At 35.3% G+C, this 17,290-nt stretch overlaps 1 protein-coding gene across 1 annotated transcript; it reads left to right on the top strand.

The window, feature by feature from the left end:
• Window positions 1-6,569: 6,569 nt before the first annotated feature.
• Window positions 6,570-16,520, top strand: LOC145634901 (dihydroorotate dehydrogenase (quinone), mitochondrial-like). The gene is made up of 11 exons (XM_081686231.1): window positions 6,570-6,823; window positions 7,122-7,204; window positions 10,057-10,380; window positions 11,164-11,419; window positions 13,880-13,960; window positions 14,037-14,144; window positions 14,228-14,257; window positions 14,495-14,632; window positions 15,543-15,580; window positions 15,695-15,794; window positions 16,021-16,520. Exons 1-11 carry the CDS (start codon window positions 6,653-6,655, stop codon window positions 16,093-16,095), a joined length of 1,404 nt encoding a protein of 467 aa, XP_081542357.1. The 5' UTR covers window positions 6,570-6,652; the 3' UTR covers window positions 16,096-16,520.
• Window positions 16,521-17,290: the final 770 nt, after the last annotated feature.

Here is a 17,290-nt window from a genome sequence, read left to right as displayed (position 1 = left end):
CAGTCGTTGGTGTCATGGCCAACTTCCTCATGGTATTGGCAAAATTTATTTTTGTTCCTTGATTGAATGGGACTTTTCATTGGATTCGGCTTCTCTAGGGACACCCGGTCCTTAATTTCCATGAGGATGGAATTGCAGTCCTTGTTAAACTCGTACTTGGGGACGTACGGTTTAAACTCTTTCTTCTTCTTCTGGGACGGCTGGTCAAAATCACTAACCGCCCATATTTCTTTTCTCTTTTTGCTCTCTTCTTTCTTTTCAGTCGGCTGAGCAGGCCGGTTGTCTTTCTGCTTGTCGGACTTCTTAGAGTCCGACTGGCTGTCAGGCAAGCAAAGGTCGGTAGCTTGAATGTAGCTTTCCGCCTCCCTCAGGGCCGCCTGTAAGGTGAAAGCCCCTTTTCTGACTAGGTCGAACTTAAAGGTCGACCCGTTTCTCAGACCTTTGAAAAATTCTATAAAAGCTACCTCATCAGACAGTCCCTGAATCTGAATTCTGATTAGATTGAACCGCCTGACATATGAGCGCAGCCTTTCTCTCTCTCCCTGCTTAACAATGCTCAAATCAAGGCTTGTTTTCTTAGCAGGGATGTTCATTGAGAAGTTGGAAGCAAACAGGAAGGCTAGCTTCCTGAAGCTATCGATGGACCCGGCTGGCAGATTACCAAACCATTGTTGGGTAATGCCCTTCAATGTAGCCGGGAAACACCGACACCAAGCGGCATCATCCAACCCCTGCAGATACATGAGGTTGGTGTAAGCCATGAGGTGGTCTTCCGGATTGGTGGTACCATCATAGGTACCAACCAATACATTCTTAACCTTGGCCGGCTGGGCCGCCTCGATTATCTCCCGGGTGAACGCAGAAGGCTGTTCACCCAGGCACAGCAGACGAAGCTGCCAGTCCAATGGCTGGACATTTGGATATGCCGCCTGACCTCCAAAGAGGGCCGGCTGCATGAAGTGAGGGGGATACTGTCCGTAAGCCTGAGTAGACACATACGATACAACTCCAATCATGTGAGGGCCAGAATGGACGGTATTACCGCCTGTCTGGCTCTCATGCAAGGAGGGTGCACTCCCTGCAGAAATGTTGTTGAAGCTGTCTGGAAAGTTCGACGTTGAAGCCGACTCAGACAACGATTGGTTTCTCTTCCGGTTGATGATCTCCCGGGCATCAAGAGTTGATTTTTTGCTTCCCACCGGCTGTTGAGTCCGGCGGGTGTTATTGTTGTTCCTCTTAGGAAGGAGAATTTTTTACCAATCAATGGTCCCGGCTGCCTTCTCCTTTGGATGAGGAGTGGGCTGCCGGTCTCTGACTGACTTCCCCTTCTCTGGAGGAGTCTTTTTCGCCGACTGACCTTTACTTGGGCCAGCCCGGCTTTTGGTGATCAACTCTTTAATTTCACCCTTGAAACTTGTCATGAATCTCATGAGTTCGTCTCGGGTGACAGGGGCTGATCCAACGGCCGTTTGGGTTTCCCCTTCCGGCTGCCCAGAGGGTCGGCTTGGACCCGCCTGGGAGGCACCCCGCTCCAGAGTGTCTCTGGGCCGGATGCGCTTGATTCTGAGAGAGCCGTCTTCGGCTGTAAAGGTTTCGACCTGAGGATCTTCATCCTCATGGTCTGTAAAGACTTCTGGGTCTTCACCCAGACGGTTAGAGGGGGGGTACAGACTCTTGAACCATCTTCGAGGTACTCTCCCCACAGACGGCGCCAAATGTTTTGGGTGTTTTTGTCCCTTGGGAGAGTTACGTCACGAAGTCTGATCCGGCTGAGTTGTATCTGCAAAATAACGGAGACTCCGGGTGGTTGGAGCTCCGCCTCCGACGGTCAAGTTAGTAACTTGAAACGGAATAAAGAGAACGGAAGTTTAGGAGGGTATCTGCTCGGATTCCAAGCTCATGTCTTTCTCTGATGTGAGAGAATAAATGTGTAATAAATGATTGAATGTGTCCCCAAAATGGGGGAATATCTTCCTATTTATAGGGTCGTTGGAGAATGTGCCCATATCTAGGTCATTTGACCTAGATTTTAGTGGGCTGCGCCGTTTTACGGTGCTCCTAGGGATTTGGGCCCTTGAAGGCCGCCATTTCAGAGGCATATCTGAGGGCGCCAAGTGTCAAGAGGATGTTGAGCCACATGGGCCATCCTGAGCTCGACACGTGGCGACCTCTCATTGGTCCACGTGTCTAGGGTAAAAATACCCTAAACACTTACCAAATTGCATAAATAGTTGTTTAAAACATATAGAAGCATTCTAAAACTTTATTTTTGGCTCAAAACTAATAAAAATCAGATTATATAAAATCTGAAAAATAATTTAAATTATAAATTTCAAAATTTTGAAGATCTACATTCATAATTCAATAGTTAGAATAGTGTATTACACATTAAACCTTAAAACCCCTTCAAATAAACAACATAAAATCCAATTTCACAAAATATATAATCTGAAAATTAATTTTAAGTATAAAATTGTGGGTTTTGTCATTATGAAATCATAGTCTTGATAATTAACTTGTTTAACACGTTTTCAAACCCTAAAACATGAAAAATCAACATTTAAACCCTAAATTATACATAACATAAAATCTGAAATTTTGTATTATAAATTAAACATGCTAAAACTCAAAAATTCATAATCTTTTTATGACTTATGTATAAAATCAAACCATAATATCAATAATTTAGAATCAAAATCAAATAAAAATTGAAACTTTAAATCAAAAATAACAAAGCAAGAGAAGTGAGGAAAAAGGGAGGAAAAGTGCGACTACTGTCAAAGGGGACTGCTGGTGGCGCGCTGGGTGGCCGAAGGTACGGCAGGGCGGCGCGGAGGTGGTGCGTCTGGCTGGAGCAACGGCAGCAACAAGCTTCTAGAGTTTTTTTTTTTTTTTTTTTTTTTTTTTTTTTTTTTTTTTGTTGTTGTTGTTGTTGTTGTGCATGAAAGAGGAGAAGAGAGTATATGACGGTTTTTTTTTTTTTTTTTTTTTTTTTTTTTTTTTTTTTTGTTTTCACGTGAAAAGAAGAGGAAGGTGAGGGCTATTTTGTTTGGGTTTTATTTCTCCAAATCTATTAGGAGTAGAATTTGGGTAGTTTGGGCTTGAATAGGAATCAACTTTGGGCCAATATACTTAAAAAGGGAGTTGTAATTAGACTAAAACTTAATGGTTTAGTAAAATCTTATTACTTTTACATTAAATAACTCATACTTATAAAACTAAGATAAAATATTTGCATAAATAATAAATAATTATATTAGAAAAATATGGGGGATTACAAGAGCAGATTTCAGGATTATAGAGCAGAGCCGAGCCGAGCAGAGCAGATTTCAACATTATTATTAATACTATTATTAATGTATTATTACTACTATTACTACTACTACTACTACTACTACTACTACTACTACTACTACTACTATTAAGTGCATATACGATTTAGGTGAGTGAAAACATAAATATATGTGTGCCATATTTTACATACGTTAATACTAGAAAGATAAAAGACAACGGTTTACTTATATTTATTTCACAAAAAATTTAAAATAAAATGATTTAATGAGTAATAATGATTTTACTTATAAATTTGTCTTAATCATATATTTTTTACCCTAAAAATGATAATAATATAAAAATTACTACTTGAAAACAATCTCTTTTTTTTTTGAAAGAATTGTTATAATTATTAGAAATTATTAATTAATAATATTATTAAATATTAATTCTTAATAGTTTCAATTATTAAATATTATTATTGATAATTATTATTATAAATTACTTCCTCTGTTCTTTTTTACTTGACCTGTTTCTTTTATCACGCTTACCAATGCAAAACTTTAACGGTTAATAACTTTAATTCTCCATGATTAAAAAATATAAAAGTTATATATTATGATAGTACTTATTGAGACAAATTCAAAATGATCCAACATAAATATGTTTTTTCTTACATATTATTCACAAAACACGGTCAAATGAGGGGTGGTGAATAGTGTAAAAGTCAAAGCGAGTCAAGTAAAAAAGAAAGAAGGAAGTATTATTATGATTAATAAATATTAATTATTATTAATATTAATAATTATTTAAATTATTTTTAATATTAATAATTATTCAAAATAATAAATTATTATCATCATTACAATCTATAATCTATAATCTTATATATATATAAAGGGGAGTTTTTTCCTGAATTTTTAAAGAGCCACGTAGGATTTAATTTTTTCAGCGCGCCAAATAGGATAATAAATTTTATTTGTAGCCAATTAAATACGAGATTATTAATTTCTTTTAGAATTAAATAATTTAAATGACACATAAGCAAAATTGACAAATGAGATTTTCCAGTTTAAATTAATTAATATAAAATATTATCTTTTGATATTAGGAATTTTATCTAAATATATAACAAATTTTAGCACATAAATATATATATGCTGTCAAATTTCAAACCGAAACCGTTTAACTGCCCGAAACCGACCAATCTAAATGAGAACCGAACCGATTAAAAACCGATTTTTTTGAAACCGAAAACCGACCCAAACCGTATTTTAGTAAACCCGAAACCGAATCGACCCGAATAATGTTAAACCGTATAAGAACCGAACCCGTTAACAAACCGAACCGAATATAAACCGAACTGAAAGAAAACCGAACCGTATCTAACCCGAAACCGGTTCCAACCCAAAACCGTTTAAACTGGCAAAAAAACCGCTTACACCGAACCGTTAGCAAATTGCTACCCGTTTGCACCGAACCATTTAAAAACCGAACTGATTGTAAACCGAACTGGTTATAAACCGAACTGGTTATAAACCGAACCGTTTATGAACCAAACCGCTTCTAAATCGAACCGTTTACAAACTTTTTTATATAATTAAATGGATTTTTTTTTTTTTGACGGGGATATAATTAAATGGATTAAATATTAGAAATCTTAGAATATTTTTTTTTAAAATAGCAAGGCAAATCATTCAATAAGGTCTTAAGGATAATCAGTGTTCACAAACAAGAGCAAAACAAGCAGACTCAGGCCCTGCCTCAAACTATTAGCAACACTACTGCCTCTAGTCATGTATACATTTGAGGTGATGAAACCAAATTAACAAAAAGCTTGTAATATTAAGTACCAAGGCTTGGATGAAGGCGTAATAAATAAAATTAATTCACAGAGACTATTAAGCATATGATTACATTGATTCTGTGAGTAATAATGAAATAAAGATGGGAGTGTGCTGGTGACATGAATATACTATTAGGCTATGTTTTAATTCAGATTCAACTATAATTTAGTAAACTTGAAATGGAACCGATATGAATAACGTTAAAGTGGTTAAACAATCGAAGAACCGAACCAGTTATAAACTGAACCGAAAAAGAACCGAACCAGTTAAAAACTGAACCGAAAAAGAACCGAACCAGTTATAAACTGAACCAAAAAAGAACCGAACTGTTTCTAACCCGAAACCGTTTTCAACCCGAAACTGTTTGAACCGGGATAAAAACCGTTTACACCGCACCGTTAACAAACCGCAACCCGTCTGCACCGAACCGTTTACTACCCGGACTGTTTACAACCCGAACCGAATTAAAACCGCTTAAGAATAAACCGAAACCGAATCGAACCGATAACTATTTAAACCGAACCAAAACCGACCCGTGAGACAATTAAACCGATTCCAAACCGACCCGATTAAATACCGAACCGATTTCAAACCGAACTGTCAAACCGTTTTGACAGTGCTATATATATATATATATATATATATATATATATATATATATATATATATATATATATATATATATATATATATATATATATATATATATATATATATATATATATATATATATATATATATAATTATTCTAAAACATTTAAACGAACCGTGCATCGCACGGGCTTCATCTAGTATATATATAAAGGGGAGTTTTTTCCCGAGTTTTTAGAGAGCTAATTTTCTTAGTGTGCCATGTAGGATTATAAATTTTAGTAGTAACCAATTAAATAGGAGATTATTAAAATCTTTTATAATTAAATAATTCAAATGTCACGTAAGCAAAATTGGCGAATGAGATTTTCCAATTTAAATTAATTAAATATAAAATATTATCTTTTGATATTAGGAATTTTATCTAAATACATAACAAATTTTAGCACATAAATATATGTATAAAAAAAATTATTTTTGAAAATTTAAACAAACTGTGCATTGCACGGGCTTCATCTAGTATTAATTATTATTATTGAATATTAATTATTATTGTTGTTATTATTAATTATTTTTTGAAAATACAGCAAAGCAGAGCAGAGCCGAGCAGAGCAGATTTGATTTGAGCAGAGCAGAACAGAACAGAACGGAGCCTTACTCTATAGGTTCAAATGCGCCCCCTCCCCTCTTCTCAAGTCCTTTATTTATCTATCTTTGCAACCCTTTCTTACTAGCAAACCTTACTAGCAAACCCTTTCCTGATGTTTTATGCATCGTATTATTCGATCGCTTTGAGTTGTTGGCGTAACTTTCACGAGTGCAATGTGTCGGGTCGGATTACCCATATTCTAAGCAGTCGGGTGAACTTGAGTTGAGTTATGAAATACAATCTCCTATTTGCAGCACAATAGTCCACACTCGTCACCTCCTTCCTCCCAACAATGGCGGTAAAATTCATCAAGCTACCAAAAAGGGCTCTCTCCCAAACCCCTTTCTTCAACTCCCTCTTCTTTCGTCGCCATTTTTGCGACAAGGTACGACCTTCGTCACTCGACAACTCCGACCGTGTCACCTCCGCCGCCAAAAACTTCCATAAAGTTGACCCTTCAAAGGTATTATTTTCTATTCATTATCTAATTTATCTCATTTTCAGTTTTTCAATTTTAGTTTTGTGATTGATTAATTTAAATTTCGTTAATTGCACTGTTAATTCTTGTATAAAAGCGGCAGATTATTCAATTGAATTTTTACTGGCATTATAAGCTTCGTGTTTTGAAGAAATTTAAATTAAATTTGTTAACTTTAGATTTTTATATTGTGCTGTTGAATTTGAAGATTTTTAAATTACAGATCAAAATTAATTCATTGTTGAGTTCTTATTATGCTATATTTGTTTTGGTTAACGTATAGGGAAGATTATTGACTGGAGCAACAATTGGCTTAATTATAGCTGGAGGAGCTTATGTTAGTACAGTCGATGAAGCGACATTCTGGTATTTTGCTTTCGATTTATCGTTATTTCGGATGCGATATGTGTAGCCATTATTAGCATTTTGGTGATTTGAATGTTTGATAAAACTTTAATATTTGTTACTAAGCATTGCTAATACCATCTGCTCGTAGCATGAAAGGAAGGGCAATAGGACAAAAAGAGCCCTATGATTTATGGAAGGCAAAACATAGTTTAGCCTTGAAACTCGTGATAGGATAATGTCGGCAATGTCGCTTATTTTTTAGTTTAGGTAGCCTTGAATCATGGATCAATTGGCAAAGAATAAGGTATCCTCATTGTGGCTGATTGACAGTCATAGGAATGTGATAAAGCTTCCCACTTCCCAAGCTATTTATAGAAAATAGCTCTTTGAAGTGCTCATATACTGATGATTAACTTTAATGTAATTCGCTAACCTCGTAGAAAATTGCGCTTCTTGTCATAATTTGCAAATGGCAAATAAAGAGTGTTTTTTTTACGAGAGAACTGTTGGAATTGTGGTAGTACAACTTGTAATGTGTAGTGGAATTGTCATGTGTAATTGATAATGAAGGCATTGGGAGTTTGATGATCATGTGGGAGAAGTGAGATTTGATTGATTGATAGTTTAAAACTTTTCTGTTGATGCAAAACCATCTAAGCAACATATTTCAGTACAGCCAATCCAAAAGAAGCTAGCATTACATGCCAGTTACCTGTAGGACTGACTGAGTTTGTCAATGCAGCAAAGATGACAGAGTTAGACACTGAAAACTAGGAAGACATGCTTGTGACTAGGAAGAATCACCTATCAACCAGAGGCTACTTGAGGAGTGAGATTGTGTTATTGCTGATCCTAGGTAAAATTAGGAATTTCCAGCTTCAACTAAGGTGACAAGACACATTGATTTTTGAGGGTTATTAACTAATGTAAAATTCCTCGAGTGTTAAGTTTCGCCCTCATTTCCAGAGATTTTAATGATGGTATAATTTAGGAGTTTAGTATGGTTGGGATTCATGATCTTATGGAGTACCATTTAGAAATTAATATTTACGGATTTGCTTCACTCTGCTTCAAGGTGATGCTGTTATTACCTAAGAAAAAGGTTGCTGTTATTGAGACTATATTACAGAATTTTCATATTTTGTCTTTGGTCATTTATTTTATTGGTTTCTTTTAGTTTAAAGTTAGTTTACGGGATGGAAATATTCCCAGGAGTTGGTTCTGTTGAGAAGTTTACAGAATGATAATCTAGCATTGTTGCATTGACAGTGTCAAACAGATTAGGCATTTAGCAAAGCTCGCAGCTTTAACATAATTTGCCTTGTCAAACATCTGTGAGTAAGCAACAATATGATTGTAAGGACAGCGTTTAAGTAATTCACGATTCAATAAATTACTGAAATCAAGTTGTTTTTTTTTTTTTTTTTGGGTCCAGCAGTCTTCAATGTTGAGTCATGTGGTGGTGATATTTGGTTCATGTGATCATGGTGGATTATAGTATCTCCTTTGATTGGGAACGAATTGGGCATATCTATCAAGTCAATTTTGAGATTATCCTCCCTATGTTGAACCACCATATGATTGACAATGCTGAAACTTCAAAGTTGTTGCTCTCTTAATTGTCATCAGATCAGAAGAACTGTCAGAGGAGATTTCTTTATCCAAGACCAGAATGCTATTGCTTATTTGAACCTTTTCAGCTACTAAGTCATTTAAATTACAATCAAATTTTCTTGATTCAGATAATGTGCTTCTTAAGTCATTAGTTTCCTCAGTTGTGGGCCTCAATGGGAAAGTCTCTACCTGCATATCCTCAGTTGGAAGTGTTGAATTAGTTTCTAGTCACCTTTACCTTCTGATTCCTCACCTGCTTCAAAAGTCTCACATTCTGGTGATCCTTCTGCTAACAGTTTATCAAACTGCTCAGACGTTTCATTAATCTGCACATGATTTACAAAAGGAACATTATCCCTTTCACTCACATTGAAACACTGCCCATTGCTATTCAAAGACACCTCCTCCAAATTTGCCTGTTCTTGATGATCCAAAATGACAAGGTTATCAGTCTCCTCACTTGTTGATATACATGCCACCTTAGCAGCACCTTCCCCTATTTTTTCAGTCTGATGTTCAGTAGAGTGCAGAACAACATCCATATCATAATGTCTGGTAGATTGCCCATTGTTGTCTAAATTGAGCACATAGTATTCTTTTTTTTCTTGACTCGAGAAACCATTTAGTCCACATGCTGTCTGAAACAAAACACCTTGAGGTTCAGAAGAAATTGTTCTCAATGGATAATCAACTGCAACAGTATCACCTTTTTGCTCTTCATAAGTAAATTGTCCAGTACCCAGAACCCTATTCTCTTGAATTATCTCCCTAAAAATCTCCCGAACAGTATAAAACGAACCCCCAACCTCTTTATGAGTTAAAATCAGAGATGGAAAATTTCCATTTTAGAACTCTGGTATCTGCAAACCAGCAATAATAATGAAACAGCTAAAATCTAATTCCTCAGCTAATACACTTTAACATATAAAAGAAATGTACCCTACTTCAACCACTTATTACCCAGTCCTTTTATACTTGCAATTGAGTAAAATGTTGTTAGAAATCAAGGTTTAACATATAAAATAAACTTATGTGTAAATTGCTAAAAGTATATAATGAAGGGAATTACTGCACACTGTACAGTGATTGAATTCTTGACATTTTTGTCTGTTAATAAGTGACTCAGACTAGCTTGTCATTATTGTGATTTATTGTCCACAGTTTTTTGGTAACACCATAGCTGATTCTTTGGAGAAGTATTATGTCATATCTTTCTAATCCCTCATTATTATAATAGCTGTAATCTTCTTCTGCAGTGGCTGGTTGTTTTCAGCGACAAAACTTGTGAATCCATTCTTTGCCTTATTAGATCCAGAGGTTGCTCATAGATTGGCTGTCTCAGCTGCTGCTCGTGGATGGGTTCCTAGAGAAAAAAGGCCAGATCCTTCCATTCTAGAACTGGAAGTCTGGGGAAGAAAGTTCTCCAATCCAATAGGTCTTGCTGCTGGATTTGATAAAAATGCCGAGGCTGTCGAAGGTCTGCTGGGTCTTGGTTATGGCTTCGTAGAAGTTGGTTCTGTTACTCCTGTTCCACAGGAAGGCAATCCAAAGCCTCGTATCTTTAGATTGCGGGAGGAACGGTTAGTATAATTTTGGAACAATCAGCATCAAATGCTTTTTTTTTTTTTCATGATTCTAGCTGATCCTTTCTACCTTTGATCCTGCATAAAGATGTGTATAAGCGTGTGCACACTTTTGGGTGTGTTTGTTAATTTCTGTATAAATACATATATAGATATACATTTTACACCGATGCACGCCCACATATGCACATGCACCCTTACATCCTGATTTATAAATAATGCCTATGATAGAATCACAAATTAATTTTAGTGATCAACTATAGTTTCATTTCATTTGTAAGGTTACCTATATTCCAGTGTATCATCACTTTCCTATGAACAAAAAATTATTAATTTGAAAATTCCCCATTCTTGTAAATTGATCTTTTTATCCAAAAATTGTGGCACTATAGTAAGGTGAATCATCTAATATCTTCTTAGAGGTTATGTTTATATAGAAACCACCCAAAGCTTTGGCAAAGCCTGCCTAGTGTCTATGGATATAAAAAAATGGGAAAGTTGGTTTAGACTTATTTGTCCTCATGTCATCCCTCAGCTAAACCCGTATAACCACAGCCCATAACTTCCATCACTTGTTCAAGCTTCAATTTTTTGATGCGTATCGTTAACATTGGTTTGAAACTGGCAAATTAGGAGAGAGAGCCTGAATAGGAAGCCATAAGCTATGTTAATTTGATAAATAATGATAAGAACATGTGGCTGCATGGGCTTCATATAGTTTGTTGGATACATGCAAACATTCTCTCTCTAATATATTGCATTTGATTGACATATAAACAGTGCAATCATCAATCGCTGTGGGTTTAATAGTGAGGGTATACAAGCTGTTGCTAAACGTTTAGGTGCGCAGCACGGCAAGAGGAAGTTAGATGAGAGTTCTAGCACTTCCCCAACTGCTAATGATGGGGGGAAACCAGGAGGAAAGGCTGGGCCAGGAATTCTTGGTGTCAACCTCGGCAAGAATAAGACAAGCGAAGATGCTGCTAACGACTATGTACAAGGAGTGCACACATTATCTCAGTATGCAGACTACCTGGTAGATATTCTTTTGTTTCTTACTTGCTTTATGTGTAATAATTATTGATTTTGTTTCCCTAAAGTAAATTTAGCTACTGTGAGTCCAATTTTCATTTAAAGGAGCTACCAAATGCTCAGCCTATATAAATATAAATATCAGATTTGTGTGTATACCAACTTTGTAATTAGGTGGCGTTCACATTCGCCCATTTGCAACAATATAACTAAAACACGTGTTTATTAGCATTTACCTAACTAAGCTTTAAATACTCTAACAAAAAAGTTGAAGGGGCAAGCTTTGGCCTTCTCAAAAGCATCTTGGTGTTGAATTTTGTAGTTTTTGCTACTTACAGTACTTTTTATTTGTGGACTGTATCACTGAGATTAGTTTTCTTTTATGTTTATAGTAGTCATTAAATCTCCTTGAATAAAGAATTACTAAACTCATACTCCCTCCAATCCTTTTTGTTTGTCCAATTTAACTTTTTGCAAAACTTCAAATGCATATATTACATAAATTTGTGCAATATTATGGTGAAAAGTTGATATTTTTAATATACACGTAGATAAGAATCTAACATGATCCCGCATGAATGTATCTTTTGATAAAGTTTTCTTTTCATAGTAAATACTCTAAAAAAGTCAAAAAAAAAAAAAAAAAATAATAATAATAATAATAAAAGAAAAAGAAAGAAAGAAAGGAAAAAAAGAGAAGGAATTAGAGTATAAATACTACCTCTATATTTTGGTTCTACTCAATTGCTGTAGCCTGTAGATATGTTGGTTAAGCAAATTTTGAAAAATGTGAGTGAATGTAAAGTGGGTAAGAGAGATTGTAAAAAGGTGGATAGGGGTAATTAAAAGTTGTTTAAAGTGAAAGAGTGTGAAAAGATTTAATTATTGTAGGGTAAGATGGTAAAAGCCTAAAGGAGATATGCCTCAAATAAAATAAAGCAGAGTGGGCATACAAGAATGAACATACATGGAAAATACTTTGAACAAATAAGAATTGGGGGATTATTTATTAAAGATATAAACTTCTATATATTTTAGTCAATAAAGCTACTTACTAACTTATTAATTGGTTTACTTTGTGATGGGAAGTTGCCAAATGTGTTTTGGAATATAAAACCCTTACAAGTTTTCTCCAAAAAAAATTACTTAAATAATTTAAATATGTATACCTCGTGGAAAATGTCTATACAATATCTAACTTGAGGAGGTCCTCATCATGGGCTAAACATATCCAGGGATAACCAATCCTTTTGGCTTCCCTTCAGTTGATAATGTGGAAACATATAATTGGGTTCCTTTTTGAATTTGCTAGCAACAATGTTTTTGGGCGGTCAAGTATTGAGTTTAAACATTTTTCATTTTAACTAATTCCCTTTTTTGATCTAAAATTAAATTCTTTTTTTAATAGTTTTTTTGTTGTTGTGTTCGTGTACTATTTGTCTATTTGGGATTAATTTTCTTTTTTCTACATTGTTTCCATACCTATGTCTGTTTAATGTAATCTAGGTTATGTATTGTTTTATTTTTAGTCTATATCTTTAAATAGTGGTTTCAGCTTTCAGATTATATACTCCCTCTGTTTTGCATAGTTGTCGCCTTGTCCCACTTTGATTTCTACTATATTCACATAACCCACTTCAACCTTATTTTCTTACTAATATATACAAACACTAATCTGTTTGCATTTTTGTGTGGGCTTCATAGCAGTTTGAAAATAACTATAAAATTTTGTGAAAATAAGCAATGTATATGGTGGTGGGCTCCTCTCGTTGATTGAAGAAAGGTTTTTTATTTTTTTATTTTTTTTATTTTGTTTTATTTTATTTTATATTAAAATCATGTTCCCTTTGTTTGGCTAGTTATGATTATCCAAATACTGGGAAGAATTTACCAAAATTTACTTTGGTGACTTCCCTTATCTGGTGCTTAATTAATTTTTTTTTGTTTGTCCTCTCAAAATGCTGGTACATCATGTTGATTCTCTTGATTCTGTCCCTTATGTCTTCTTTTGTATCAGCTAGAGTAATTTTTCAATTTGTGTTCATGTTTATGATAGTCATTGGTCCTTATTGCATCTATGTAAAATCTTACACATTGTTCGGATAGAAGGAAATGGAAAGAAAAGAAGAGAAGAAAGGGAGGAGGACAATTTCTCTTGTTTGGGTAAAGGATAAGGGGAAGGGGAATGAAAGGGAGGGATCAATAAGTATAATCCCTCCAAAATAGGAGAGTTTTGGAGGGAAAATGGAGCTAACCTTTCTGCTCCCTTTCTCTTCCCTCCTCTTCCTTTCCTTCCTCCTTTGTTATCCAGACAAAGCGTTAATTACTCTTTATTTTTATTGGCTGTCACAATAAAGTATAAGTTTTTAGCTGATATCACAATATGTTTATGGTGGTGTTAGCTACCCAAATCTGTTTATTGCATGCAATTTTTGTAAATCTAAAGTGTCCCTTTTTTAATCAGGTGATCAATGTTTCATCACCAAATACACCTGGACTGTGTCAGCTTCAAGGAAGAAAACAACTTAAGGATCTTGTTAAAAAGGTTTTGTCTTCAGATCCTATGTATATATCTACACATTGCTTTTACTCTACTAACTATGTTGTGGAAAATCATGTAGGTTCAAGCTGCTCGTGATGAAATGCAATGGGGGGATGAAGGTCCACCTCCGTTGCTTGTTAAAATTGCCCCCGACTTGTCTAAACAGGACCTTGAAGACATTGCTGCGGTACTTGTTTGATTGTGAACTGTATATTCTTTGTTAAGTATCTATATACTATATTAAGATTTTCTATTTCATCCCTTTCCCAGGTTGCGCTTGCTCTCCAAGTAGATGGACTGGTAAGCTTTCTTCTTCATATTAGGTTATCATGCCTTTTCTTAGATTGGAATATCTAACTGTATGATTTCTTATACTATGAGTAATGAGTGGCACATATTTGCATGACTGCACAAGCATTTGCTGATGTGCACATGTCTAAGTCTTGGTTGATAAACTTTGGGAAATTTGATTATGGTAATAGATTACTTTTAACTTATAATGTGCTACATTCTAAAAAATTGTCTGGTTCTCTGCAGATTATATCAAATACGACTATTTCAAGGCCTGACTCCATCAGCCAGAATCCTCTATCTCAGGAAGTCGGTGGTTTAAGTGGGAAGCCTTTGTTTGACTTATCAACCAGTGTCTTGAAAGAAATGTATAACTTAACAAGGGTATGGTTACTCCATTCTGAAAAAAGAGATGATTCTTTATTGCTTAAAAATTATCTTCACTTCTTTCACAGTATGTAACTTTCTGAAATATCCTAAGGCACTAACACATGCATAGGCATAAGGAGAGTGAATTCTTCCACAAATATTGAATTCCTGTTTGTTGTAGCTCATCATATAAATAAGACTAGTAGTCTGAAGACTGATTGGTTTTTTTATTATTTTATTTATTTTATTTTTAAAATTTTTTTTTATCTTGCTATTATTTTACTTATTGCTTCTAAGTGTGCATTTTCTTGCATCCTGATTTCAATTAGTTGATTGGTGATCCAACACCATCTTCTTTCATCTTGAAGTGTCTTGTGAATAGTAAGCATGTTTGGTACTCATCATTTGGAATTCTATGAGTAAGCTTGATTTGAGATCTCTTTCTAGCTAGTTTAAAAGTTCCCTTATACCAGGAAGTTTTGTGTTACCTATTGGCTGAGCACCATACTATCATTTCTGTGAATGATTTGTGGCTTGTTGATTCCTTCATTGCTCGAGAAGTCACAAGACCAAGCGAAAATTTCATCCTGATTTTTTTTTTCTTCGTTTTATTATGCGGATATTTTTTGGGGGGGAGGGGGTGCTGTAGACCTGTAGTTGATGGTGGGCTTATGATCATTTTGGCTCCATTTACATGCAATTGAGCCCCAATTGCAAACATGCAAGCCTACACAGTAAAGTAGCAGTTATAAGTTGGGTTTTGGGTGTGTAGCTGTCTATATCTGTTTGTCAAGGAAGTTATAACCTATGAGCCGTGTTTTTTTGTATTGCTATGTTTCTTAGGATATTTGTTCCCCAATTTCACTCTTTACAATTTGTTTAACAGACATCCTTTTTTTTTTATTATTTTTTTTAATAATAACAGGGGAAGATTCCTTTGATTGGCTGTGGTGGTGTTGGCAGGTTATCTTTTAACTCATAGCAGCATTACTTCATTAGTATGTTAGTGTAAGTAAGATCATATTTAACCTTATAAGCCATTTGATTGATTTTGCTACTCTATTGTCTTTAAATCAGTGGTGAAGAGGCGTACAAGAAAATACGTGCTGGAGCTACACTAGTTCAGCTGTACACTGCATTTGCCTATGGAGGACCTGCCCTAATTCCGCGAATAAAGGTATATTATTGCTTTAGCCACCATTATGGGTAGTTCATGTGCAAATGAGATGCTATCTAGGTACTTGAATGTGAGATCTTTCCTACTTCAGTAGTGATTATATAAGCTGAAGAGCAGGGCCTTAGTGGGGTGTGCACCCACAAGGTCACTCTTGCAGTAGTACCATGTTCAGATTATATTGATGTTAAAATATTCAGTTTCACATTCTTGATGATCTTATCCTTAGGCTGAATTGGCTGAATGCTTGGAGAAGGATGGATACAAGTCGGTCCATGAAGCTGTTGGTGCTGATTGCATTTAAGTTCTGGACAGGCAAATTGAGTGCCATGAGAGCTACCTTAACCTGCTACTTGTGATTTTCTTAAGAGTTCTCAAGGAGAAGCAAGAAAGTGTAGCGACTCCACTTTGCTGAGATTTGGAAGTCAGCTCTCAGACAAGGGAAAAATTCATCAAGTGATTGATTGAATACACTGCGTATATTAAATTACATTTCTCCCACATTACATGGTTTTTAAGCCCTTGCTAAAGAATGTTGGGTTTTCCTTCAACTTTCATTTTGTTAGGTTTGGGGAGTTTTGCTGCACCCGAGATCATATAAATGGTTAATTAGATAGGGATGTGAGAAATTTTTTGATGGTGACATGTAATGGTTATTATTACACTGGAACACTTAGGAATTGTAAAGTTCAGACATACATTTGATTATTTGAAAGTGCTTAGAGCATACCATGGAAGGGTTTGCGAAAGAATACGAACTGCTTATCTTTGGTGCAATCAAGTCTTACAACACATTGTTTGAAAATGGAAGGAGCAAAGAACTTGGTTATGTACGAATGGAACTAGGGGATGAATTTCCGTCATGAAAGTCTTGAGTTCATGACGTACCTAAGTACGAAGTGGTAAGTATCTAGTTAATTTCATGGTCAACAGATAAGGTAAACTGTCTACTTTGGAATAGACTTAGTAGGAGACTTGGGATTCTAGCGGCAGACATGCCATGATATTGTCTCCCTTGAGTGGTTGACTATGAACTTTAGGGTGGAATTTCAAGTTTTGGACAGAAGCTAATCTGATAATTAATAAGTCATCACATGAAATTCTATGACAAAGCATACTTTGATCAGATTACTATAAGTAAACTATGTTAAAATGTAGTCACAGTGTCAAATTATTTTATGCTTTAGGATAGAATTTTTTGTGAACCACTACTGTTCAGTTTTTGTAAGTAATTACCTTTTTTTAAAAAAAGAAAAACAAATATCATCATTTGAAAATTTGTTATATTATCAATTTACCACTATTATTTAATGGCAATTGTGAAAAAATCCATCTTATAGAGCCCGCCTGAATCGAATCCTAACCATCTGCCACTCTCCCACCTAATCGAACCCTAACCACCCAATACTCCCCTGCACTTGAACCAAACCAGCCACCCACCACTCCCCTACCAGTCCACCACCTCCACCTCTCACCCTAACCCAACTCGAAACCCCACC

The sequence above is a fragment of the Chenopodium album genome, chromosome 6, assembly GCF_948465745.1.
Source record: "Chenopodium album chromosome 6, dcCheAlbu1.1, whole genome shotgun sequence".
NCBI classification, from domain to species: Eukaryota; Viridiplantae; Streptophyta; class Magnoliopsida; order Caryophyllales; family Amaranthaceae; genus Chenopodium; species Chenopodium album.
Note: the sequence above shows the minus strand (reverse complement) of the source record. Positions and strands in the feature narration are given on the sequence as shown.

Coding starts and splice junctions, on each gene's coding strand:
- LOC145634901 (XM_081686231.1), top strand. CDS start 6,653: ATGGCGGTAAAATTCATCAAGCTACCAAAAAGGGCTCTCTCCCAAACC. Junction 7,205..10,056: donor GTCGATGAAGCGACATTCTG/GTATTTTGCTTT, acceptor CTTCTTCTGCAG/TGGCTGGTTGTTTTCAGCGA. Junction 15,581..15,694: donor GGCTGTGGTGGTGTTGGCAG/GTTATCTTTTAA, acceptor TCTTTAAATCAG/TGGTGAAGAGGCGTACAAGA.